At 47.0% G+C, this 27,836-nt stretch overlaps 1 protein-coding gene across 3 annotated transcripts in view; it reads left to right on the forward strand.

Annotated features, from left to right (window-relative positions):
• The window catches only part of UBE3C (ubiquitin protein ligase E3C), an 885,810-nt gene that overhangs the window by 782,853 nt on the left and 75,121 nt on the right, over positions 1 to 27,836 (forward strand). For all 3 annotated transcript variants that reach the window (XM_069211153.1, XM_069211154.1, XM_069211155.1), the window contains exons 22-23: positions 23,302 to 23,490; positions 23,596 to 23,662. In XM_069211153.1, the coding sequence (XP_069067254.1) occupies positions 23,302 to 23,490; positions 23,596 to 23,662 (256 nt within the window). The remainder of the gene's footprint in view (positions 1 to 23,301; positions 23,491 to 23,595; positions 23,663 to 27,836) is intronic.

Raw genomic sequence — 27,836 nt, forward strand, 5'->3', positions numbered from 1 at the left:
ACTTGTCCTTAAATCATCTGTCTGACAAGAACATGCATCTGCTTAAGGCATCTTGATGTCTTAACTTTCCCTCTATCCTTCAATCATAGTTTGTTTTTAATGCAGCAGTTCTCTGACCCAGTCTTTCCCTAAAATTTAACTTTACGCATAGCAAAGAGGTTTAGCACCTGCATTTTGGAGCAGTCATTTCTACACACCTTACAGGCCATGCTGTGGATAGCCATAACTGTTTAAGACAAACACAACCCATTGTCTGTAATTTCCTGACCCACGAAGAAAGACTATTGATAAAATAATGTTTTAAGTACGAGTTTCGGGTCCCTGGTTTAGTCCTTCATTGTAGCCTTCCTAATCCTTCTTCAGAGCGACGGTGTCTCATTTTATCCCTGTCTACCTCTCACAATCAGGAAGTAAGCAACCGTTTCCTCTGATGTCATCCCAGCTCAATGAAATCTTCACCAATGGGTTGAATAATGCGATCTCTGAAAGACTCCTCCTCTGACGGCCTTAGGGAAGAGAGATACATGTAACCTAATCAACGACAATTAAGGCGTAAATGTTAGCAGCATCTCGCAACCCACTGAAAAATGCCGAGAGTGGCATGGCAAATGGGATCATGTATGCAAGTTATGGTTTAAAATATCACTATTTACACGGGAGGCTTCAGAGAAGGCTAATTTGACAAACTATATTTCCAGGACTACAGGTAAAAAAACAAAAGAAATGAACGTCTAACTACGAGATTTCATTAGTTATTATCCAGACTGTGACTACAGTATATTACAAAAAAAGAACAATAATACTTTTCTCAACGTTTATAAAAATCAAAATGTATTTGTGCTTGTTACTTTGATCGGAAGGATCTGTTTAATACTGCTGATGTTTTTAATTTGTGTAATTAGTCTTATTTTCTCTAATGGTGGCCTCCTTTAAGCTACATTGCCAGATCTGGCACCTTTGTTTGTCTTCTGAAGTTGATTAACCTATTCCTCTTGCATAGTGCTTTTTATGCATTTATTTTAACATCCTCAGCTCAGAACTGACCCCAGAAATCTAAAAATACTCAAGAGGGTTTAGCCTACTTACTGGTCTACTATGGTGTATAATAGGACAGGATGCCTGACAGGTTGGTCCAGATTGTTTCTATTGAGATGGGCCCAAGGCTGATTTGTGTAAGGTTGGCCACTAAGTGGAGTAGCGCAGCGAGTAAAAACAAAATGATGGACTGTAATGCTGCCCAAAGTAATACCACTGGCTGAGATTAATTGAAACATTCATTGTTTCAGGAAGTGATAGCACTGCCCATACAGCAAACGGATAGCCTAATTATTATTGTCCACACCGTAGATGCTGGGTCTCAGGAGAATATCCTTGCTTTTACAATATTTTGCATTGGTTCCATTTTTTCCAGGAGGCCATCTGACACTACTTTCTCTAAAGCTTTCACATTAATGGGTTGCATGTCTTTCAGTAAGAGCATGTGCATGAACCACAAACCAGTGCATCAGAAAATCCATGTGCTATCTAGACATCAACCATATCACCCCTTTTTGCTGTATCTACTATCCCATACCCTCCAATATGAGAGAGAAGGAGTCTCAAAGCTCCAATGCCACGTTTCCCAAACGTCTTAGAAATGGATAATTAAATTGACCCATGAGACCAAGTTGGCAACTTAACAGCAGGGACACTGTTCACAGTTTCCAGCTCTCTTCCTATGCATATGGTTATGTAAACATTTCTAGATTTGCAGCCATGGATCCGGTTACCAGCACCTGGATGCCCTCATGGGTGACAAGCAACGCTCTATAAATCACCCTACTTAAAATTACATTACCACAGGAAGAAAATACACCAGCAACTCTTAGTTTTAGACAGTTTGTCTCTCTTTTAGCTACTAAACTACCTAAATTGAGCAATCTAGACATTTTGTTTTTGGACCTTTTCAAAAGATTAATTCTCTGGGTCTGTCAACTTTTAGCTTCCTCCGTCCACACTTTTACTCGGCTCCATCCACTCCTACACCTCTAATCTGGGTCCTTGTGTCTGATTACAGTTCTCGATGCCTGATTGCCCGGAGCCTCTCCTCCGCTCCTGTGAGCTTTGTTTCCAGCTTGGCTTTGGTCACTCTGGCATTTAGGGGCTCATTATGTACATGGCAATCTGGGCTGACATGCCGGCGGTGGTGGTAAATACCGCCATCCGGCATCGCGGCCCAGACCGCCATATAATGAACGGCCCGAAAACCCCACGGCGGAAGACACCACCAGCGGTAATGCTGGCAGGGGCGGTGTATTCCTATCCGACAGGGCCGGATAATGATACCCATTCCGCAAGCCTTTTCCCGGGAAATGCTGGCGGAATGGGTATCTTGGGGCGATTTTGGGGGGCCCCCCTGCACTGTCCATGCAACGTGCATGGGCAGTGCAGGGGCCGCTGTACAGTACCCCATCGCGCAGGTCACTGCCCGATTTACGCACAGCGGCATTGACAGCGGCTCCATGTGGAGCCGCCGGCAATGTCCCGGCCATGCATTCTGCTGGGCTGGCGGGTGGAAACAATGTTTCCACCCGCCGGCCCAGCAGACTGTTTATTATGCAGCCGGCGGGGTCCCAGGGGTGCTGACGGTCAGTGAAATGACCGCCAGCATGAACACTGCGGTAAACACCGCTGTGTTCATAATGAGGGCCTTAGTTGTTGTTTTTGCTTTGTCGCCCTAAGTGGGAAGGGTATGCCCAGACGTGGGTCCCGTGCTTCCCATGCCACTGGATTCAAGCTAGCCTGGCTGATGAGGGGTGAAACCCCGAAACCGGTCCCAGGATGCTTGTTTCCGGTCCAGTGAGGACTTGGCTTGGCAGTTCGGGCTGGACTGTTCCCATGAGGAAGAGGGTCAAGACTGATTTGCATATGGCTGGGTCCAAACTGGGGTGGCATGGTGAGCAAAAGAACGATGGATTAAACCCAGATCTGTGACTGGGGGTGAGTGTTTGACAATGTTCAGCATTCCGTCCATCACTTGTTGTTTTTGGCCTTAGTCCTTAACCAGCTCTTTCAGCCTCGACTTCCTTCCACTGCTCTGTGCCACTTCACCGTCACCCTGAGGTTGTCCCCACTGTCAAGTTTGGTCTGAATTTCTGTGTGCTCCAAGCATGCTTTTTTGTGCATACTCGCTAATTTGTCATTTGAACCACAGATGCCAGACTGAATCTGGAAACCTTAAACACATTGAGGAGTCACTGGGCCAAGGGACACTGACACTGATTCGCATCAGGAATGACCTTGCTTCATCTGAAAATGTATAGCAACTCAATAAAATACACTGCATGCCAATGAAGTTTGTCCTTTTTTTTGGTTCTCCACAGCTGCGGGACCAGAGCAGCACAGTTTTCTTGGTTCCTTTTTTTTTTTTTTTTTGTATTTATTTACAATTTTTTTTTTTTTTTTGTGGCGCTAATGCCTAAATTTGCAGGATTTGAGGGCAGCATTTGTGTTGTTGCACAAAGAAATGCCTGTGACGTACCATGACTCAGATTGCCTCAGGTGTTTGGGTGGGTTATGTGACACTGTCATTTTAACCATATTCCTAGATTCAAATACCATAAGAGTCTCCTCGAAGCGGAATCTGGTGGCCCTTTACAAATCTTTTGAGTGACCCCTGAGAAATGTCATAAAGCCATATGAAAGAGCACAGGAGTTTCTCTTCACAGCAAAAAGGTCAAAGAGCAGTGTTTATCATCATCAACTCCTGATCTGGTGTTAGTTCAAGTTTTGCTGCTGCTGAGGCCTCTGCCAGCAAGGTTCAGGGGTTCCAAAAGGCTGTGTGTTCCATCTTTGCAGTCACACTCTCTCATGGAGATGTAATGATTGCCAAGGCTGCTCTGATTATGCAGCACTGTCAAATTTGCTTCCGGTGTCTACTGCCTGTTTAGTTTCAGTGACACCCATGCTGGCGTCTTAACCTCATCTCAAGGAGAGTGTGCCTTAACACCAGCAGATGCTCTGGTTGCTTCTATCCACAGTTGCTTAAAGGCCTTAGACATTTAACTTGATTAGAAAAAACATTCATAGAACTGATTTAGGTGACTTGGACTTTATTGTTTCAGACTCTCAAGATGGCCATTATAAAGACAGCAAAGCAATAATTCAGATGTGTCGACAGTTACAAAATTCCAGCCGCATCTAAACTTCAACAGAAAGTAAGGTCCCATTACATTAAGGTCCCTAAATCAGTTGGTTAATCTCATTCGGCCACAGTTATCAAAAAAGCCTTGAAAACTAGTCATTCTATTGCATTGTGACCCATCTAAATCTACTCTATTTACAGAAATTCGAATAGGGATGCAGTTCTCTGATGCAGTGGGTGGTATGGGAGACATAACAGTCTTCTCCGCCAGTCTACAGAGTAGCTGCCAGAAAGAAAACTTGCCAGCTTCAACAGATCATTTTATTTATCAGCTAAAACCTCCTCTAAGTGTCCAGATGCAGGAACACAAACCCCTAACATTCCTGCAGTTAGAGAATCAGAGTACATTGATACCATTTGATGTAAGCTCAAGCTTAATTTGGCACTGCGGGCCTCTATTGCCAAGTGGTTTATACAAAGGGATGACCATGCTCCCAGGGAAGCGGCTGCAGTAGAAGCACTATCTGAACCATTCACAGTGACCAAAATACTGAAAACTTCAAGATGATTCTTGTGACTACCGTTTTAAGTTTTCAGTTCTGTTGGCATTGATTAGGATGTGCTCTATAATGCTCTCTAACAAGCATGATTTCTTGTCTCAGTAGAAGGGCACTGTTCTCCAATCCTGCACTGCTATCACTGAGCTTAATTCCTTGGCTCTATTGCTTGTGAAAGCTTGAACATTCCTGATCTGATGATAATCCGGGAGACAGACATATGCCACTTAGCTCCAAGTGAACCTTTTCTGTGCAGTCTTATCACATACATGTTCTCTTTTGTTTCTCAATTAGGCTTTTTTAGTCTTCAAGTTTATTATTTCGGGTCATAATTGTCTACCTTTAGAGTTTATAGAAACATGGATATACAGTGTATTATGTGCTTCAAAATAGTTAAGCATTTTGATGTACTTCTCCACTCCTGTCTGTCAACACGCTCAAGTCCAAATCCTTAACCCAAATATCTGTTTGATAACTTTAGATGGCTGGCGATCTATATCACATCCAAATGCATAAATGTGTCTTCTTCCAATTCACCCTACTGGTTAAAAGCTTTATTTATTGACTTGCTAGCATTAAAATTGCTAAGTTATCAGACTTGTCTTCGCATACCAGTTACCAAAATAAGACTGTACTAAATGATTTCATTTACTTTGACTCCATAAACGATCGAGGGTATCTAGAAATATCCTGATGACAGCTGCAGCTAAGGTGCTTGTGGTGGCTCACTCAGCTATTAAAGCCAGTACGGGGAGATCAGTGTTTCACCCCATGATCACTGGTTTGAATCCCAGTAATTCCACACTGCCGTTAATCCTCATGAGATAGTTTATAGAGTACTATTGACTTGCATGACAACACACGTTTTTATGTAGTGCCACGAAAGTCACTTTAGAAATACAAGTTATGTTTTGTTGCCACTACAACATTTCCCGTTGGTGGAATGATTAGCTGTTTCAAATAAGATCAAGGTACGCACTATGAATTAATTTTAGGTCTGGGATCAGGGGTAAAATGCACAAAGGCCACATACGAGATCCCAAATGACCTATATTTCTTCTGAAATGGCTCTTAGTAGTCTATGGCCTAACCAACAATATTTGAGGCATATAAACATTCAGTATCATTTTTATTTCTTTTTACGTTTTCCAAATTGATTTCTCATAGCAAATTATATCCTAACATGTAGTACAATGATTTATTTCTAACTAAGCGTTACAATTATTTTCCAATTCATCTAAAGCACATTGATGCAAAAAGGAAACAAATAATTAATTTGTGCATTTCAGATACATTTCACATAAAAAAACACTTAACAATAACATATCATTTGTATTAAAAAAAAAAGTTAATATTTTCCGAGCCCATATCACAGTCCACTCTCTCATTCATACACACAGAACATACACATCTTCTCCTGTCTTTCACACCTTCTGATCCCAACCACATATGACGTACACTCTTCAAGGAAAGAAAGTCTCAATTTGTCTGCCATTGTGGTGATGTAGGCTGGAATCTCACACCAGGAAGGCAGTTGTCTTTGTTGTTGTGATTAGCTATTTCATCATATAGACGCGAGACCCTGAAGACATTTATTTATAGACAAAAGAATAATCTCTCACCTATATTTAGAAAATATAATCCTTAAAACACATATATGCTTTGTACAGTTGTGACACTAGCTAAAACAGGTTTTATTCCTCCTCTCCCCAATTGACCCATTACTGAAATAATTCTGACTTTTATTTGAGGATGACCCAGTATTAGTATTAGTTTTGGTTTTGGAAGGAGAGAGAACTAATACACATAGGTAAACTTAGTAGGTGGATGACCAATTAGCTTAAAAAATGTAATCTAAATAGGCAGAGAGTGCTTTTGATACTCTCAGATCTGCTACATGAAATGTGCTAATGCTTGGCCCGGCACACCATTCTATTTCCTTATGTAACTCAAGGTCACACAATATTCTATTTCTCTAGTATGTAAGTTCCTGGAGAATCATATATGGCCATTTGGGAAACATTCAAAATAAGAACTGTACTATACTCCTAACACAGGTTACTATGTATGTTACCTAATTTTCCCTAAAAATATTGGAGATGTGGTTTGGACCCAAGCTCAGTGTTTCATGTTTGATCGTGTTCCATTAAAGGATACTGGATGGAAGTTCTCTCCTATATTAGTTACCACTGGCATGGTTGTTCCTTTAGATCCAATCAGTTTCCTGTTAGGGTTTGTTGACAAATACTGTGTCCTTACCTTGTATTCCCTGATGAACTGTGTTATCTTACATCTTTTTATAGCAATTAGAATAAGAAGGAAGAGTCAGAGGCAGATCCCTTTTTCTTCACCAACCAGATCTGACAGGAGTGACAGATGCGTCACTCCGGGAATGGGGCAGCCACCTGGGAGAAGTGGAGATCAGAGGCATCTGGTCTCCGGCGGAAACAGGACTCCACATCAACATGCTGGAGCTCTGTGTGATCTGTCTGGCATTAAAAGCATTTCTTCCCTCTATCAATGGAAAGATGGTGCATGTGTTCGTGGACAACTCCACTGCCATGTGTTTCTGCAACAAGCAGGTTCGTGGACCCTTTGTCAAGAGGCTATGCACCTCTGGACGTGATGGAACATCAGGCATATCCCTGATGTTTCAACATTTGGTGGGATTGCTGAACGCCAGAGCGGACAAACTCCGTTGAAAATCGCTTGCAGATCACATCTGGAGGTGGTGCAAGGTCTGTTTCAGCAATGGGGAAAGCCTTAGATCTGTTCACCTCCGCAGAGAACGCGCTGTCTCAGCAGTTTTGCTTGCTGGAGTTTTCAAGGCAGCAATCACAGGGAGACTCTTTTTGTCTTGAGTGGAGTTCAGGTCTCCTGTACGCCTTTCTGCCCATACCACTTCTGCCCAGAGTTCTCAAGAAGATCAAGAATGACCCGGCCCTAATAATCCTGGTGACTCAGAACTCTGGTATCCCGAACTGATGAGCATGTTCTTCGATCCTCCGATCAGACTTCCCTTTGGGAGGATATTCTGTTGCAGCAGCAGCAGATGGTTATGCACCCAAACCTGTCCACTCTGCGCCTTCTTGTGTGGAGATTGAGCAGCGGCACTTGGCAGCCTTTGACCTTTTTCCCGATGTCTGTAACAAAACTTTGGTAGTAAGGGGTCCCTCCACCAAAATGGCATGCGCCTGTGTTTGGAAGAGATTTGTGGCATGGTGCATAGACAAGTATCTTGACCCCCTTTTCTGCCCCTCTCTCTGCGGTCCTGTTGTCTATCCTTTCCCTTGCCCGGTAGGGCTTTGCTCTGGGCACTCTTAAGGGACATTTGTCTACTAGTTCTGCTTTTTTTGTGGTTACCTGACCAACCTTCCTTGTTTAAGTCTCCTATTGTACATAGGTTCCCAAAGGTCATACACATCTTTTTCTTCCTTCCCCATTTATTATGCCCCAATGGCACCTGAATTTAGTGCTGACCTTTCTGATGTGCGCTTCTTTTGACCCTCTTCACAAGTGTCCTCTGAGGCTTCTTACCCTGAAAACAACCTTCCTTGTGACAACTACATCTGCCTGCAGAGTGAGTAAGCTGCAGGAATTGTCTCCTGACAAAGTGATGCTTCGCACTAGGGCCTCTTTTCTGTCAAAATTGGTCACACCCTTTCATGTAGGCCAATCCTTCACCTTGCCTACTTTTTACGCACCACCATATCCTTCTAAGGAAGAGGAGCGAGCAATACCACAGACTCAGTATGAAGTCTGGAAATTCATGGAGCAGGATGATACCACCACAAATATCCCACCTGTTTTTGTCCACATTTTGAAAGATAATGCCTCCATTCTTATGCATAATCAAGTCGGCCTGACCAATGCGCCATAGAGAGTCTCAAATGAAGAGAAGGGCAGTGGGTGTTACATGCTTTATTTGCTGGTGCCCAAAAATAATTGAGAACTCAGGTTGATTCTGGACCTTTGCCTTTTGAATGCCTTCCTTCAGAAAGACATGTTCAAGATGCTGATTTTGTCCCTGCTTCTTTCTGCCGTGTATCCAGGGAACTGAATGGTGTCCTTAGTCTTGCAGGACTAGTATTTTCATCTGCTCTCTGTAGTCCCACAGATATTTGTTGTAGTTCATGGTGGTTTTCAAGCATTTCCAATTTCCTGTTCAACCTTCAGCTTCACCTGTGTCCCACAGGTGTTTACTTATTCAATAGTGGTGGTCAAGACCCATCTTCACAGGTCAGGGATACATGTATTCCTGTACCTTGCTGTCAGGCTGCCTCTGCAGTAGGCTCAGTGCTTTGGTGGACTTTCAGACAGCATCCACATTTTGGATGAGGCAGCTTGGCTCTTCAGTGGTGGCTATCAGACACCAATCTGATGTTCAGCAGACCATTCTCCCTACCCTACAGGAGCTCACAATAGTAATTGATGCATCTTCTCTGGGTTGGGGTGGTCATTTGGGAGAAGTGACGATCAGGAGCCCTGTGGAGCAAAGGCACCACATCAGCCTGCTGGACCTTCAGGCCATTTGGTTGGCTCTGAAGGTCTTCCTCCCACCAATCAAGGGGAGCCGAGTCAGATCTCATGAACAACAGGACTGCCATGTGGTACTGCAACAAGCAGGTCACTGGAGTCACGAATCCTGCGTGCCAGAAGGCACGGTGGATCTAGAAATGGGTAAAACCTCAATGGTTCTTTCTGCCACTAAGTAATTTGACGGAGTCCTTGAACGACAGGGTGAGCAAGCTCACAAATTACATTTTTAGCCAGAAATAGCTCTAGGTCTCTTCATCCGGTGGGATGTGCCTCAGTTGGATTGCCACTGCCATGAATGAACTATGTCAAGATTATTGTGTACTGATGATTCAGTCAAGAGGCTCCTTGGGAGATGGCTTCCGCTTGCAGTGGGACAGAGGCCTCCTGTTTACCTTTGTGCCTTTATATCACTTGCGTCAAGTTCTGAAGATCACAACAGACCGGGCTCAGAGCATCCTGGAACTTCCGGATTGGTTCAGGAAAGTTTGGTACTCTGATCTGTTGAGCCTGAATATTTGACCTTAATCTGGTTGCCTCTTTGGGAGGACCGACTGTCTTTGCAACAATGCAGGATCCTGCACCTGGATCTCTACAACCTACACCCCCATAGATGGGGACTGAGCGGCACCAACTTGTCAAATTTAATTTGTCTGCTGAAGTAGTGAATGTTATTCTTGAGGCTAGGCACCCTTCTCCCAGATCTATTTATTTCAGTCATTGGGTGGAGTATGTGGCCTGGTGCAGAGGTTGCTAAGTTGATCTTTTGTGGAGAAACTTCCAGATGTTTTTAGATGTGTTCTAGCACTGACCCAGCAAGGCTTTGTGGTAGGCACTGATAGGGTATGTCAGCCCTTTTTGCTATTTAAGTTTGCCTGCTCAACCTTTGTTAGTCAGGTCACCAGTGCTGAGGCATTTTTTGAAGAGTCTCTCATGCATCTTCCAACTTTCACCCTTTATTATACCTCAGTTGGACCTTAACTTGTCAACCTGTTCTTAATGTACATACCCTTCAAGTACATGTGTGGTTGTTCTCTGACATTGCAGACCATCAAGAAGGTTTTTCACATTGCAATTAATTGTGCTCACTGTCAGTGACATGCAGACGCTGTCAGTGCAACCTCCCTAATCACTCTTTTCTCAAATAAATTAGGGGCGCAAGCTCACAATTCATTTTTGCCTAAAGTGGTGCCTCCTTTTCATGTGGGGCAATCCGTCACTCTCCGGGCTTTTAAGGCTCCACATCTCTCCTCTAGGAAAGACCTCATTGGCTGGACCCTGGAAGAGCTGTTAGCTTTTAACTTGAAACATGCAAAAAATCATTGGGCGGATGACCATCTTTTAACTGTCTTGTCAGTCTTAGGAATGTAAAGGTGGCCCAGAAGCACACCTTGCCCAGGTAGATTACCCTTTCTACAAAGACATGCTATGCCCTGGCCTGAAAGAAGCCTCTTGAGGACCTTCAGACCATGTCACAATAGTCAAGGCCACATTACAGTCTTGTCGAGGGGTATTGCAGTGTTGGACATCTGCCAGGCTGCTACACAGGTGTCCGTATTCATCTTCTCCAAGCATTACTTTCTTGACAGTCAAGTGCGCAGAGAGGGCCATTTTGCCCTCATAGTCATGCTGGACTTTTTGGTGTAATGACACTCATCAGACGCACTACCTTTTTGGAGCCACTACTTTGACATGCATTTAAAATGTGAAGCATCTGTAATTATATCTAGCCACCAGAAAAAGAAGTTACTTACCTTTGGTAGCATATTTTCTTGTAGATAACTGAAGATTCCTCACCATCCTCCTTCCTACTCGTTCTGCAGTGTGGACTTTTAGTCTGCTAAATAAGTCCCAAGTTAGATGTCACACTATTGCTTTTACAGTTTGTCAAGGATGATCCACATTGGAGAGTGCAGAAGTGTTCAAAAGTAAACTGATGCAATTGCACTGTGGTTGCGCCTCTAAACCACTCGTAGCTGCAACGTCCGAAAGCGGAATGAGGTTTCTGCTGAGTCCAGTGGCACCACCTGTCAATGCTGGGAGCTGTGCTATTTAAAATTCCAGATCAAGTCTGATGCCTGGGAAAATTCAAAAGGTGAGAACTCTGCATACCATCTTTCTCTATCCTCCGGACACTAGTCCTAGTAGACATGTTTTAGGTTTTCGGATAGCCATACTATTTAAGGACTCAAGTATGGGACAAGACGGGCGGTCATGGCCTACCGCCATCCAAGAAGGCTGCAAACTAGCGAGGCTCTGTGCCCCTAACCCACTTTAATCCATAAAATAGCCATCACATAAATCCCTGCTACTAACCATGCAGGTACACAGGAACAAACCGGGACCCCGTTGTGACTCCTGCTGACCCTGGAGACAAGCAGGGAGTGAAGCGAGGCATTGCGGCCTAGCGACTGTAAAATCCAGACCTTTGTGCTGATCCGGCCCACCGGGACTTGAGAGCTACTGCCCCCTGAAAGGAGACGATAGTGAGGTGGGGATCCCCACTCACATAAAGCCGGGGTTCCTGCCCATCTGATGGCACCGGCGAAGGAGGGGAATGGATGGATACTGCGGGGGAACTTAGAGACAGCAACAACTGCCAGCTTGGGCCAGCCCAGCAGTCTTGAGTGAGGGTGAGTGGGCGCTAGGATCGCAGCAGCTGCAGTGGCTGGCAGTCTCCGAGAGTCAAATACAGAACCCCGGCTCCTGAGAGCGACTGCCTCCCGCGCACTGGAGGGTGGGGTCATGGCGACCGCCAGCTCGGAGACGAGGAGCCTGGAGAGTCAAGCCACATTGGCACGGTGCTTGTGAGGCTGGAACGTGAGGAAGAGGGCGCAACTGCCTTGACTGCTTGGGGGTCTGGTGTGCCTGATCTGGTAGGGGGTGGATGCTCCCAGGGGCCCCGTGTGTGTGCTTTTGGGGCAGAGAACTGGTGCTCCGTGCAGTCCTCGGGGATGCGGCATCCCACAACAGAAAGCAGAGGAGTTCCCCACTCGTGGAGTGGGGAGACTGAGAGACCCCATCCACCTGGAGGCCCCACAGAGGAGAGAGTGTCCATTACAGTGGTGGGGGCCAAGGTATTGAAGAATCGGCCGGGGGGCCCAAGGAATCGGCAGTCAAGTCAGACAGCGAAGAAAGTCAGAGAGCGTGGCCAGAGGGGGTGAGAGCAACTAGAAAGTACTGGGGCTGTCGGGGCAAGAGACAGACCACAAGAGGAAGATCCCTGGGTCCGCACCAATTGCCAATCAGGCCTGAAGGGGAACGAGGTGGGAGCAATTCCTGGGGAGGAGATGAGGGGGCCCCTGACCCCTCCGGAGAGTTAGAATCATAGCAAGGTATAAAGGTTAAAAAAACATGCAATTTGAACTACAGTGTCAAGACCACCACTTACTGTGGAGTGAGGGCCCTAGAACACGCACATGTAGGAAAAGTAATGACAACTCTTGTACAGGTAAGGGGCTGTGAGAGAGGAAAACCGTCAGGCCGCTGAGGTAATTAATTGGTCCCTTGGGCAGGCGGTGACGAGTACCGAGCGCAGCCTCGCTACAGGTCCTTGTTATCTCCTGGGATAAAAAGTTTAGCTGCACAGCATGACTCGCCTAAGCGACACAATGACTGGGGGGTGTGAAGGAAAGGCAGTGCAATAAACTAAGTTCGACAATTATATGCCATACCAAAAGAGACTGCAGATGCAGAAGGGCCCTCAGACCGGAGGGTGGCAACGCAGGTCGAGGCAGTGATAGAGGCAGGGTCTCCAACACTTCATGATGTGATGGAGGCCATAAAAGGAGCTCGTACCTCCCTAGAATCACAAATTGACTCAATAACAACAGAGGTGGGCCTCCTGCGAGTGGACCTCCGTAATATGGAATCGAGGACTCCATGGCCACCCTCAGAGATGACACTGCCAGTCTTAAGACCCAAGTCAGTGAACTGCAGGTCCTAACTAAAAGCATGCGGGCTAAACTGGAGGATTATGAAGGTAGATCCATAAGGAACAATGTTCGGATACGGGGGGTACAGGAGAAGGACCTGCAGTGGATATATTTGTTGAGGACCTCACCCTTAGGGAACTGCAACCTGAAGGGCTCTCTAAATTCTTCTCCGTGGAATGTGCCCACAGGGTACCAGGACGACCATCCCGGCCGGGAGCACCGCCTCGCCCCATTATTGCTAGAATCTTTAATTTTCGAGTTAGAGACTTGAACTTGCAAACAGCATGAGCTGAGGTGACCCCATCCTCCCTTCTCCCCCCTCCCCCCCCCCCACCTCTCGGTCCTCTATGAAAACGCAAAGATAACCATTTTTCAAGACTTTACGATGCAGCGACAGAGGTGTGATTTCCTGGAAGTTAAAAAGGCATTGTGAGAACGTTAAATTAAATTTGAATGATCTTACCTGTCTAACTGAGAATAGTCGCAGAGGGGAAAACATGGTTCTTTGAGAATCCGACAGATGCTTGGTCATGGATTGAGGGCTTCCGGGGAAACCGCAGAGGAGAGCGAAAACAGGCCGGCAAAGTCAGCGAGGAAACAGTGTGGGGATCCAGGGATGGTACACAGGAGGACCAAAGCGATACACCGGATGTGGAAGGAAATTTCGATCCCTCCTAGAGACCCAATACTGAACAGACTCCTTGGCTAAATGAGAGGCGTTTTGAATCATTCTGTTCCCTGTGTGAGAGCGGATAAAGGGAGTCTCCAGATGGCTAGATCCCTCTGCCTTATCAATGATGGGAAATGCAACTGAGCATGAAAGTGTTGCCAGGCACTGGGGCATAACAGTAACAATAGTAATGTAGCACATTTTTGCATATACAGATAAAGCTTAGGGGATGTTAGTTTTTTGGTGACAGCCACCCAAAAATTAAAATGTAACATGTTGGGTAAGGGCGACAGGTGTTCTGCAGAGTTGAGGAGGTGGGTAGTTTTAAACCCACCATGCAGGGAGCGGGTATGCTTTGGTTACGTCATTAGTCGATTGTTTGACAAGCGTCTTGTATGATAAGCAGTAGTTGGATGCCACCAAGACCCAGACTGCCGCGGCTGATGCATTCTAAACCACAGGTCACGCCGCCCGTCATTACCTATGGACAACTAGGTCTGTGTTCTGTTCGAGCTGGGACAGTTGCAATTAGGGTCATGGACATTAAATTGCTCTCCTGGAATGTAAACGGGCTGAGGGATCAAATAAAGCGGGGAGTAGTACCGCAGTATCTAAACCGTCACGCCCCGGATATTGCTCTCCTACAGGAGATGCATCTTTGCAGAAATACATATCGAGCTCTAGACTGTGGGGGTATAAAATGGCGGCCGATGCAGGCTATACCTTGGGCTCTCGGGGAGTTGGCATCCTGTTGCGCATGTCCTTACCCTTTACGATCAAAGGCACATGGGTGGATAGACATGGCAGATATGCAGCGTTCACTGGGACATGGGGTGAAACCACGCTAAATATTATCTCAGTGAATATTCCACTGTGCCTACACGCGGATGCATACGCAGAACTAAGTGCCTTGCTCTTAAAAATGCCAGTGGGAGACTTTAATGGAACACATTGCGACCCTCAAGATAGATGGCCACATCGGCAAGTGGCCCAATCCCACCTCTCACTTGCAGATTTTATGACAGCTATGGGGCTTATTGATGGGTGGCGCACTTGTCACCCGCAAGAGCGGCACTACACATTTCTCTCAGGGGCCCATGGAAGTCTCTCAAGAATTGGTTACATCCTTGCCTTCCCTCACCAGATAGGCTACTTTAAAGAAATCAAGCACTTGGCACTAGGAATATCAGACCATTCACCCTGGGCGCATATACGGAAATAGTGTCCTGCCTGGACAGCGAAGGCTTGCAATCAGTCCATGGTATCTAAAGATACCTCACATCTACAGTAGTTTGATTAGGGCAGCCCAATGTTACTTTACAGAAAATGCAGGGTCAGTTGAGTCTTCACAGACACTAAGGGGGTTATTCTAACTTTGGAGGAGGTGTTAATCCGTCCCAAAAGTGACGGAAAAGTGACAGATTTACCACCAGCCGTATTACGAGTCCATTATATCCTATGGAACTCGTAATACGGCTGGTGGTATATCCGTCACTTTACCGTCACTTTTGGGACGGATTAACACTCCTCCAAAGTTAGAATAACCCCCTAAGTGAGGCCTATAAAGTGGTAATAAAGGGGCAAGGGGTCTCAGTGATAGTGGGGCATAAGAAGGATGCAAGAGTGCAAGTGGAGGACCTAAAGAAAAATTAGAGACCTAGAGGCGGGTCTAGGGTGTTTGGACCAGGTTAACGGAATACACCAGCTGGCATTAAAACAAAAGTAATATAGAGACACAGAAATGGAAGCAGCCCGAAAACACTATGTGACTGAGCTACGTAGGCTATATGAAGTGGGAGATAGGGCCGGTAAACTACTGGCTTGACTGGAGAGAAAAAAGAGAAACAGTAGATGGGTGCCCGAGATAGAGACTAATAGTGGGGCTCGGGTGCATGAAGGGCAGTCGACAGCAGAGGCCTTTGCTGAGTACTACACCGCCCTGTACTCCAAAACCACATCGGCCTCCGCTGTCTACACCCGAGAATTACTATTGGATATTAGTCTGCCGACTCTCAGCCGCCAAGATAAAGAACTATTAGAGCATGAAATAACGCAGGACGAAGTGCTGCAAGCGATAAGAGACCTGGGGGGTGATTCCAACCTTGGCGGGCGGCTACCGCCGCCCGCCAGGCGGCCGCAATAACGCAGCCCCCATTCCAACATTCCCGCTGGGCCGGCCGGCGCTAACCATGTTTGCGCCCGCCGGCCCAGCGGGAATGAGGCCGCAACACAGGAGCCAGCTCCTAATGGAGCCGGCGGTGTTGCGGCCGTGCGACGGGTGCAGTTGCACCCGTCGCACTTTTCACTGTCTGCCATGCAGACAGTGGAAAGCAGGCCGGGGCCCTGTTAGGGGGCCCCTGCACTGCCCATGCCAGTGGCATGGGCAGTGCAGGGGCCCCCAGGGGCCCCAGGACACCCCTTACCGCCAGCCTCTTCCTGGCAGTGTAAACCACCAGAAACAGGCTGGCGGTAAGGGGGTCATAATCCCCAGGGCAGCGCTGCTTGCAGCGCTGCCCTGGTGGATTATCACCGCCGGGGGAAAATCGGTGGGAAACCGCCGGCCCCGGCGGTGCGACCGCGGCTTTACCGCCGCGGTCAGAATAGGGAATGAAGCACCGCCAGCCTGTTGGCGGTGCTTCCGTCATTCTTGCCCTGGCGGTCCAAGACCGCCAGGGTCAGAATGACCCCCCTGGCCTCGGATAAAGCCGTAGGACCTAGTCGGATACCCATGCAATTATATAAACTTACCTTGTCTAACATTGCACTCCACTTGCTGGCGATGTATCTAGAGAGTGGGGACAAGGGCCTTTTGCCTAAAGACCAGTGATTCGCTAGCATAGTGGTCATACCCAAGGAAGGCAAACCACCTGAGAAATGTGCCTCATATAGGCCCTTTTCGCTTCTTAATGCGGAAGTTAAAATCCTAGCTAAAATACTGGCCTCTAGATTGGTAAAGGTGATCCCCCACCTTGATGCATCCGGATCAATCCGGGTTTATGCCTAGTTGAAGCACTGCCTTGAACCTAAGACGCTTACATGGGGTTATAGGTCGGATGCATAGAATAAGATAAGCCGCATTAGTGTTTTCACTGGACGCGCGGATGGCTTTGACACCATAGACTGGACCTATCTCTTTGGAGTCCTTAGGAAATTTGCATGTGGGCCACGATTTACAGCCTCGGTACGTCTCCTATATGCAGAGCCTCTGGCACAAGTGGTTGTCAACCAATATACGTCCTCAGTTTTCAGACTCTAGCGTGGTATGCGTCAAGGGTGCCCACTATCCCCCTTAATTTTTGTGATGGCACTGGAGCCACTGGTTGGGTGGATACGGGGTGATCCACTGATTAGAGGTTTGCAATGGTCGGAGGGGTGGGAAGACAGGATAACGCTCTACGCAGACGATGTTCTGCTTTATATCTCGGAGCCAAATTCCTCCCTGGACAGGGTAATTCATATTCTAACCCTTCTTCCGTCAGTACTCCAGCTACACTATTAACTGGGACAAGTCATTGATTTATATATTATATGGCCCAGCCCCACATCTCCTGACTGGCAGCTGCACCCAGATCGTTACAGAAGGGTTTTGATATCTGGATATCTACATAACTGGAACACTGACTAGCTTCTATGTTCAGAATTTAGAGCCCCCATTGCAACGACTTAAGAGGGACGTCGAACGATGGAGATCCCTACCACTGTCACTCCTGTGTAGGGCCGCATTGTTTAAAATTATGGCCCTACCCCGTTTTCTAGACATACTTCACAACACCCTGTATCTGGTTCCACCCTCGTATTGTCGAACCATGGACCAGGAGGTACGGACTCTCTTGTGGGATGGGGGGGGAGGGGGGGTGGCTCGGATTGCAGTAGGCAAGCTCACAAGAAGCTGGTATGACGAAGGCATAGTCCTCCCATATGTGCGTAACTATTATCGGGCGGCCCAACTCACGACTATTAATCAGTGGACCTTACTGCCGGCATTGGAACCAGCCTATCGAATGGACAGGGATGCAATGCAGCCGGGAGGAGTTCTCCGGGATCTTTATGGAGGACGAAGGCCACAGGCATTCCCGGTTCCTACAGCACTTACCCTAAACCTCTGGCATGAAACACTGAAAGTGTTAGGATGGAACAATGTCATCACACAGAGCACCTCCTTACGGGAAACCGCAGCAATGGGAACGCTAGCAACACAACCTGAATTTAATAAATGGGGCCTACTCGGTCTCACAAAAGTGGGAGACCTGTGGGTGGGGGGAGCCATTCTCTCCTTTTCAGACCTCCAGGTGGAGTTCCAGTTGGCCTCGACAGAGACGTAGCACTACCTCCAAATCAGACATGCACTCTATAAAGTACTATCCAGAGGGAAGGACCCTCCCGAATCTTGCCCACTTGAAGATTAGGTATTATCTGAACACCTACCTAAAAAGGCAACCTCTCTCACATATCGTAAAATAATCAATAACCTACCAGATGTATGTAAGGACCTGAGAGCACATTGGATACAGGATGTAGGAGAGTTAGATGAAGATGAATGGCGAGAGGCCTTAGCATACCCTAGGGAGGTAGGATTGCAAAGAAGGTTTCCGATTGGTGCAGCTGACAATTCTCCACAGGAGTTATTCCGCCTGCACAGCGCTGGCCAAAATGGGCAGTGGAGATTCACCCTTGTGTTCCCGAAACTGCAGCCAGCGCCGTTTATTCTATCATATGCTATGGGAATGTCCAACGAGTCCAAGTAGTATCCTGTTTAAATGTAGTTTGTGGCCAGCCCAAGTGTTGTGTTTTAAATATATGGGAAGTCACTGGCCTTGACTGCACGGATCAAATACGGATGACGTTGGGATTAATAGTGACAAAGCATAATATAGCCCAGGCCTGGAAAGCCTCTAGCCCGCCCGAGTTAGAGGAATGGAAGCATGACTTTAGACTGGTGTATGTTGGCAGAGAATGTGGTTTATAAAGGTAGGGGCTGCCCCCAAAAAATGGCTCAGGGTTTGGGGTAAGGGGAACTCCTACAGAGGAGGGTTGTGTGCATGGGAGACAGAGGCGGGATCTGAGGAGTATAGTGCACAGAAAGCACAGGTTGTGAGACTTGCGCAGGGAAAGGAGAGAGATAGAGGGAGGGGAGTGTGGGATCGGGATGGTGGGAAATGGTGATGACTAATATGATGGCAGAGACTGTTTTGTTTGTACTTGTTTTGTTTGTACTTCTAATAAAAAGAACTTTATTTTTAAAAAAAGGCATTGGACAAGACCAAAACATACGGTACAAAAATTGCTTCCTGTTCACCATATCTAGGATGGTTTGATGTCAGGACAGTATACCTGTTGGACAACCTCTTGAGGGGTCAAGTATGTCCTGTGAAGGAAGTTGAACTGTTACATCTTTCAGTCTCACATTTCTAGATATTTTACCTTGGTGCCCCAGTATTGATTTCCATTCTTTCTTTTTTTTAAATTGTAATTTCGATTATCAAAGTGCAAAGTAAAAAGTATATGGTACAGACACAGCAGAACACTGTGAGGTTTTGTAAAATACAACAGTAGTGACATCAATGAAATTAATGAAGGCACTAGCAGTCAGTCCTGAAGACAACCATTAAGTAACAAACAGGTAATTACTGGAGGGGCTGAGACAAACAGGGTGGGAAAGTGGGGTAGAAAACGTCGAACATGGAGGGGATGTAGTGGGGGGTGGGTTCTCCTCGGGGCAAGCAAATGTGCGAAGAGAGATGCAACCAAAAGTATGCCACAGGCTGTGTGTATGTCCCCTGTATGGATTAAGGGTTGGAGATCCCAGATGAGTAAGCAGCCCCAAGTGAGGGTCAGGGGTCAAAGGAGGTTCATCTGTCCAGGGTAATGTCATGAGTTGTAAGTGAGGAACTGGGCCCATGCCGGCAGATAAGTATCCAGTTTTTCAGCCAGTGTGTAAATGAGCTCTCGTGAGGAACAGTGTTGAACATTTTGGTTATCCACTTCGCATGTCTAGGCATGTGGGAAGAGCTCCAGTGCGTCATCTGGGAAATGTCTGTTGTGTTATGTGAGAGTACCACTCGACGGGGCAGTGGGGAAGGGAGGCGCAGGTTTCTATGAAGTGTATTCATTGCTGGTGTCCCTAGATCTCAGAGGTCTGAGCAGTCATACAAGATAGACATCGTGTCATAGCCCGAGAGGTTGAGGGTATCATCATGAGTGGTGTAGCAAGCCTGCATGTTCTAATTTGGAGGGCGTCCAATACCAATCCTGCATTATTTTAAAAAGACAGAATTTCATCCTTTACTCCCTCACAACGCAATCCAGGTTTTTGAGTACTTCAGTCCAGGCCTCATCATCGTTATCTGTGTGCAGTGTCACCTGCTATACTGCTTGCTGGTGCTGTGATTGGAGTTCTTATTCCATATCATAAAATTATACAGACCCTACATCACTCCCCTGCATCGGCCCCAAAGGCGGAGATGGGTAACACTGCCAGAGGGTGCTAAGGCCCATGGTGACACACCCAAACTGCTAAAGAGGTAATTGTAGAGTTGGTGATATCTCCATTGCTGATGCAATAGGAGTCAAAATTCCTCACTGGGGGAGAGGGGGAGAGGGGAGAAGTGCGGTATAGGGCGTGAGTATGTTTTTCCAGGCCTGAGCCATAGTCCAGATCATGGGGTTGGCGGAGCATGCCAGAAGCACACTGTACGCTTAAAGCAGGTGAAAGCCAAGTGAGCTATGTGGTATGTTCCTCCCTATCAGGACCCAAAGGGGAAGTGGGAGCCTATTAACCCTTGTTGCATAAAGATGAAATGGTTGAGGTGGAGTGCTAAGGAGTAGTGCTCAATCGAGGGAAGACCTAAGCCACCACACTTCCTAGGAGTGATCAGTTAGAACATTGCCAGACGCAGTCTGGCTGAGCCCCAGATGAAGCTCTTGATGGCCCTGTCAGTATATCGAAGCTGCAAGATCGGGATCGAAAACTGGAGCATGCCTAAGACATATGTGAATCTGTGATGGGATACCATTTTGACAGCCTTTAGCCGTCCCTAGACAGAGAAATTAAGATGTGTCCACTTGGCAAAGTCCGCGCAGGTCCATTCTAGAAGAGATTCTAGATTGTCCATTGTCATGCGATCCAAACGCTTATTGATATAGATGCCCAAATATTTGAGGCTGGAAAGCATCCAGTGAAATCGGTAGTCTTGAAGGGCGGCGACCGTCATGGAACTCCATTCTCTTTCACCTAGTTCCCACCCCATTTCTAATTCTCACCTCTCTTTAAGTTGCTGTTGAATTCATTAGTGAGAGCTTTATATACTAAGAGCCACCTTCCTACCAGATCCCAACATGAGCTGCAGTTTGAGTGGATTAAATATGCACAACTATGTGATTATATCCACACAACTCATATTGAGTGCAAGGTTCTCATACGTTTGGCCTAAACTGAAAACTAACAGGCCAATGTAAGGAAATGCCTCCTTGGCATGGTTACCCCCTAACGTTTTGCCTTTGCTGATGCTAAGTTATGATTTGAAAGTGTGCTGGGACCCTGCTAACCAGGCCCCAGCACCAGAGTTCTTTCCCTAAACTGTACCTTTGTCTCCACAATTGGCACAACCCTGGCACTCAGGTAAGTCCCTTGTAACTGGTACCCCTGGTACCAAGGGCCCTGATGCCAGGGAAGGTCTCTAAGGGCTGCAGCATGTCTTATGCCACTGTAGGGACCCTCACTCAGCACACGCACGCTGCTTCACAGCTTGTGTGTGCTGGTGGGGAGAAAATGACTAAATCGACATGACACTCCCCTCAGAGTGCCATGCCAACCCCACACTGCCTGTGGCATAGGTAAGTCACCCCTCTAGCATGCCTTACAGCCCAAAGGCAGGGTGCACTATACCACAGGTGAGGGCATATGTGCATGAGCACTATGCCCCTACAGTGTCTAAACAAAACCTTAGACATTGTAAGTGCAGGGTAGCCATAAGAGTATATGGTCTGGGAGTTTGTCAGACACGAACTCCACAGTTCCATAATGGCTACACTGAAAACTGGGAAGTTTGGTATCAAACTTCTCAGCACAATAAATGCACACTGATGCCAGTGTATAATTTATTGTAAAATACACCCAGAGGGCATCTTAGAGATGCCCCCTGAATACATACCTGACTTCTAGTGTAGGCTGACCAGTTCCTGCCAGCCTGCCACACACCAGACATGTTGCTGGCCACATGGGGAGAGAGTGCCTTTGTCACTCCGTGGCCAGGAACAAAGCCTGTGCTGGGTGGAGGTGCTTCTCACCTCCCCCTGCAGGAACTGTAACACCTGGCGGTGAGCCTCAAAGGCTCACCCCTTTTGTTACAGCACCCCAGGGCATCCCAGCTAGTGGAGATGCCCGCCCCTCCGGTCACTGCCCCCACATTTGGCGGCAAGGCTGGAGGAGATAATGAGAAAAACAAGTAGGAGTCACCCACCAGTCAGGACAGCCCCTAAGGTGTCCTGAGCTGAGGTGACCCCTGCCTTGAGAAATCCCCAGTCTTGAGTTTGGAGGATTCCTCCAATAGGATTAGGGATGTGCCCCCCTCCCCACAGGGAGGAGGCACAAAGAGGGTGTAGCCACCCTCAAGGACAGTAGCCATTGGCTACTGCCCTCCCAGACCTAAACACACCCCGAAATTCAGTATTTAGGGGCTCCCCAGATCCCAAGAAATCAGATTCCTGCAACCTGAAGAAAGAAGGACTGCTGACCTACAAACCTGCAGAGGAGGAGGAGGAGGAAGACAACAACTGATTTGGCCCCAGCCCTACCGGCCTGTCTCCAACTTTGAAAACCTGCTCCAGTGACACATCCGACAGGGACCAGCGACCTCTGAAGCCTCAGAGGACTGCCCTGGACTAAAGGACCAAGAACAGGGGTCAAGACAAGCAGACAAGTCAAGAACGAAAATGATATTAACACACAGGTGTGGCACTTATATGCAGCTCCATCATCCTTTACTGGGCAAAACAAAGTCAACCCAGATCCACACTCCTACCAGCGTGTGGGAACAATTCTGTTGAAATATTCTTGATAAAAAGTGGTGCATGTGGATGCTTTAAAGGATTTAAAGGTGAGAAATCTGTTGTTAGAGTATCTACTAAGAGTGTTAGCAAAGGTAAGTAATTGTTACAGGTAAGTAACCTTTACCTCACTTTTTTTTTTTTTTTCTTTTTTTTTGGACGGAAGCATGGTTTTAGAGACACATATATAGCATTGGTTGTAAGATGTTACTTTTTATAGCATTAAAACTCTCACAGTACATTTAGATTTTGTATTCCTTTGTGAACTTTCAGATCAATTGTGATTTTTTTTCTTTTTTTCCTCAAAATACCCAATCTCCTTAACATTTTATTTACCGCTAGGTTTCATTGCAATAGCCCTTGGTCATATTGAAAAAATTGTGGTTTCTCTCAATTTTTTTTAAATGTTTTATTTTTTTCTGTTGTGTTTTGCAGGTGGTTGAATTGAAAACCGGAGGAAAAGATATTCCTGTCACCAGTGGCAATAGAATAGCCTACATACATCTTGTAGCTGACTACAGGCTTAACAAACAGATAAGACCACACTGTCTTGCATTCAGACAGGGTCTTGCCAATGTGGTTAATCTTGAGTGGCTTCGAATGTTTGATCAGCAAGAAATACAGGTACATTTACATGTTTGATTAATAGTACTCATATAATTTCATTAAATCGTTTGAAAATATATTTTCTTGTTCCAAATGATCACACTTGTGTCCCTTTTAATTTAGGTGTCAATTTCAGGTGCACAAGTACCCATAAGTCTAGAAGATCTCAAAGCCTTTACAAACTATTCAGGTGAGTATCTTTCTAAAGTAGTTTGTGATGTTTCATTGGTAACACAAGTGGGAATTGAACATTAATGTTTCCATCTCCAATAATTACAATCCAGATATTTATTATAAAGATATATTCTTTACCACACATAGGCCCTCATTCCAAACCTGGCGGGCGGCTGTAGCCGCCCACCAGGCGGGAACCGGCATTTGGCCGCCATGCGGCCAAAATACCGCTTCCCTCATTCCGACATTCCCGCTGGGCCGGCGGGCGCTAACCAAGTTAGCGCCGGCCGGCCCAGCGGGAATGGGGGCCGCAACACAGGAGCCGGCTCCGAATGGAGCCGGTCGGTGTTGCGGCGGTGCGACGGGTGCAGTTGCACCCGTCGCGCTTTTCACTGTCTGCTAGGCAGACAGTGAAAAGCTTCATGGGGCCCTGTTAGGGGGCCCCAGGACACCCCTTACCGCCAGCCTCTTCCTGGCGGTGAAAACCGCCAGAAGCAGGCTGGCGGTAAGGGGGTCAGAATCCCCAGGGCAGCGCTGCCCTGGCGGATTCGCCCAGCCGGGGCAAAAACGGCGGGAAACCGCCGGCCCCGGTTTTCTGACCGCGGCTTTACCGCCGCGGTCAGAATGGGCTTGGAAGCACCGCCAGCCTGTTGGCGGTGCTTCCGTCATTCGTGGCCCTGGCGGTCTTGGACCGCCAGGGTCAGAATGACCCCCATAGTGTATAATGTGTTGTCTTTTTGAAACAGGGCACCATTGTTCACAATGTCCTTATTTTAAGCTTGATCATCTGTACAAGAATAGTTGTAACATGTGAATTGTGTTTCTTTTTGTGCATGTTCTCTCCCAAAATAGTGCCAGTTTTTGGAAATCCTGTGTGTGATTGAGACCTCTATCCACAGATTCGTTACTTTAGACTATTCCCAAGGTGTCAGGCTGGATCCAAAACTTTTTATGAGCAGTTCACTTGCGCACATGTAGGTGGCGCTGTTCAACTCTGTGTGCCTTCATCCATGCCAGATGTGACATGAATGATACCTATATTGGGGCTAATATACTTTCCTCAGTTCCTTCTTTTCCATGCCATCAGCCAAGATTGTTATTGAACTCCCTTCAGTCATTTTTGGACTGGATTTACGCAAATTTTTGGCAACCTTTCTCACCGATGTGAGTTTTTCACATCTTTTTGGACTATGTCCCCGTAAAAAAAAAAAAAAAAAGTTTTTAAACCTTGTTGTGCCTGTCACAGGCAGGTGTCTGTGGTAGGCCCCACTTGGTGTACCTTTGGTGGATGGAGCTGGTCCGCAACTTCAAGGCCTGCTCGAATCGCAGAACTTATGCATCCGAAGGCCGTCCGTGAGCGAGCCATGAACCGTCCGGCTGCTCAACAAGCAACTCCCATTCACTCAGGATCCCAGTCACGAGGAAAGTCCTGGGATCTCTCTGAGTCGCTTGCTTCAGTCATTGTTGTGATCCGGGACCTCCTCAGGTAAATCACACAAGAAGTCACAACATTCTTTGACACCTCCCCACTGGTCCAAGTCATCATAAAAGGCCAGGAAACAGCGCCACAAATCTAGGCCCCGCTCCCTCATCTTCCGAGTTGAGCCTGAGCTTGGGTCTTCTCTGTATTTCCCCGAGTTTCCCGGAGCAACCCCTACCCATAAACATTATGTACCTGATTTTTGGGCAGCCAGGACACCCTGGAATGCCTTCGGGCCTTATGGGTTTGGAAGCAACGCTGACTGATTTTCCACCAACAGGTTTGCCCTTGGTACCAGTCTGGCAATTAGGATCTGTTAGTAGATCCGGATGTTACTTTGCAATGTCCTGCAGAGTCTGTTTCAGTGACTCACTTTACCGCGCCTCTGACGCTTATCGGCGTCACTGGGGGCAACCGGACTGACATGGTGTGAATTATAGACAGAGCCTTATTTTCGTGAAAGGCCCTGGGAGAAGCACGAATGGAGGGGATCAGAAGAGCACTACAGTTAGCCCAACCCCTTGGAAGAGTCAATGGCCCAAGATAACTGATATGAGGAACTGGGTGATGCCAGTGAAATTGAACTGATCTGATCTCTCTACTACCAAAGTGGCTGCAGAGGAAGGGGCCTCCTTTGCGATGGTGGTCCGGAAGATGGGCTGAGGTCTTGAACCTGACACTGTCCACTGTGAATGTCAAAACCAATGTTTTGACAGAGGTACTTCAACCTGGACTGTCCTCCTCTGAACCCGTGTTCCCCTTTAATAAATGTTACTCCTGTGCACAGGACCATCGCTGGCTTCCATCGCTGCGCTCCTTGGGATCCAGCCTTCCTTACCCCCTACCTCCAAACTCAACCCTCGCACATTTCCTACCACACCACCAGGTAGAAAACCCCAGACTCTGGATACATTTAAAAAGATAATTTTGTCTTCCACTAGTCTTGCACTGCGGTCTCTTAACACCGCCTGCTTATTTGGCCAATTGCAGTTGTGCAAGTGCTGCCGATGATTTCGGAGGAGGCCTGGACTTTACTCTCCCAAGCTATTGCAGATGGTGAAGATGCAGCTCATCATTCGCCTCAGGCTGGATACCACTGACTCACTGGGCAGAGCTATTTCTACTACAGTGGTGCTTAGATGTAACACCTGGCTGCTCTGCTTGTCAGACGATATTGTCTGACAAGCAGAGCATCATATTATCCAGCCCTTCTTTTCCAACAAACCCCTCCACCTTTGCCACTGTCCTCCAATCAGCTGGTGGAGGACATCCTTTCACTCTTGCGACAATAAGTGCAGGCTCTTCTGGCCTAAGGAGCCATCAAAATGGTGCCTCCAGCACACGTAGCTCATGGTTGCTGCTCCTCCTACTTTCTGGCGACGAAAAAGGATGGAGGCCTCTGCCCTATTCTAGATCTGCTGCCATCTCAGCTACTTCCTGAAAAAAGAAAAGTTCTAATGCTCACTCTGGGTCAGGTTCTGTTTGCACTGGATCCCGGAGGGTATCGCTAGACTTGTAGAATATGTACTTCCATATTCCTATCATGCCAGCCCAGAGATGTTACCTACAGTTCATGATAGGTTAGGTGTATTTCCAATTTGCTGTGCACCTTATCGGCCTTAACAGCGTCCCTCAAGTGTTCACAAAGGTGATGGCAGTGATCGCAGCCTATCTGCGGAGGCTCGGGATTCTATTTTTCCCCTGCCTTGGCTACTGGCTGTCAAAGGTGGGCTCTTCCTAGGCAGTCATCTCCCACCTTGAGACTAAGGTGGGCCTCAGGCATTCGGTGGGGTTCTCTATCAGCGAACCAAAGTTACATCTCACTCCCTCTAAGATGCTCCCTTTCAGCCGAGCCATTCCAGATACAATGCAATTTCGGACTTATCCTCCAGAGCAGCAAGTTTAGGGTATTCAGCTTATGATACTAATGTTTCAGCCTCTATCCTGGATTTTGCTGAGTCTAGTTCTGAGGCTACTGGGCTTCATGGCCTGCTGCACCCTGCTTACTCTCAATCTACGTGTGTGGAAATTGAGTGGAGGCAGTTGAGAGTGTTCGACCTCCCTCCCGAAGTGTGTAATGTCATCTTAATAGCCAGGCGTCCCTCAATGAAAGGCGGTATATGCCTGCTAATTGGGCAGATTTGTGGCTTGGTGTGTTCCAAATTAAGTTGACACCTGTCTGCACCCATGTCTAATATTTTGCTTGTGCTGATGGTATCTCGCCAAGGCCTTGCTTTGGGCACAGTCACAGGGTGCCTTTAGGCCATTTTGGCTTTCTTGAGGTTGCTGCATCAACCCTCCTTGTTAAAATCAACCATTGTGACTAGTTTCCTGAAAGGTTTAAAACACGTTTCCACCAGCACCTTTCATTATGCCCAAATGGGACCTTAATTTTACTCTGTTTCTGATGTGCCCACCTCCTGAGCCGTTGAAAAGCTGTCTTCTTTGACTATTCACCATTAAAACAGTCTTCCTCGTGGCTATTACATCTGCCAGGAGGGTTAGTCAGCTGCAAGCTGTAGGAAGCTGGCTCTCTATATAGTGCACTAAAATGAAGTGCACTGTGCAGAGAGTCCAATGGATCCCCAAAGGCGTGCAGTGGCAGAAATAAATAGGTCTAGTGCTCTCTTTGTGGTATTGTGGGCGACCAGTTAGGCTTGTCAAGGAGTTGTGCTTAGCATTTGTTGTACTCACAGAGGCAATAAATGGT

Source organism: Pleurodeles waltl, chromosome 10 (assembly GCF_031143425.1).
Source record: "Pleurodeles waltl isolate 20211129_DDA chromosome 10, aPleWal1.hap1.20221129, whole genome shotgun sequence".
Taxonomy (NCBI): Eukaryota; Metazoa; Chordata; class Amphibia; order Caudata; family Salamandridae; genus Pleurodeles; species Pleurodeles waltl.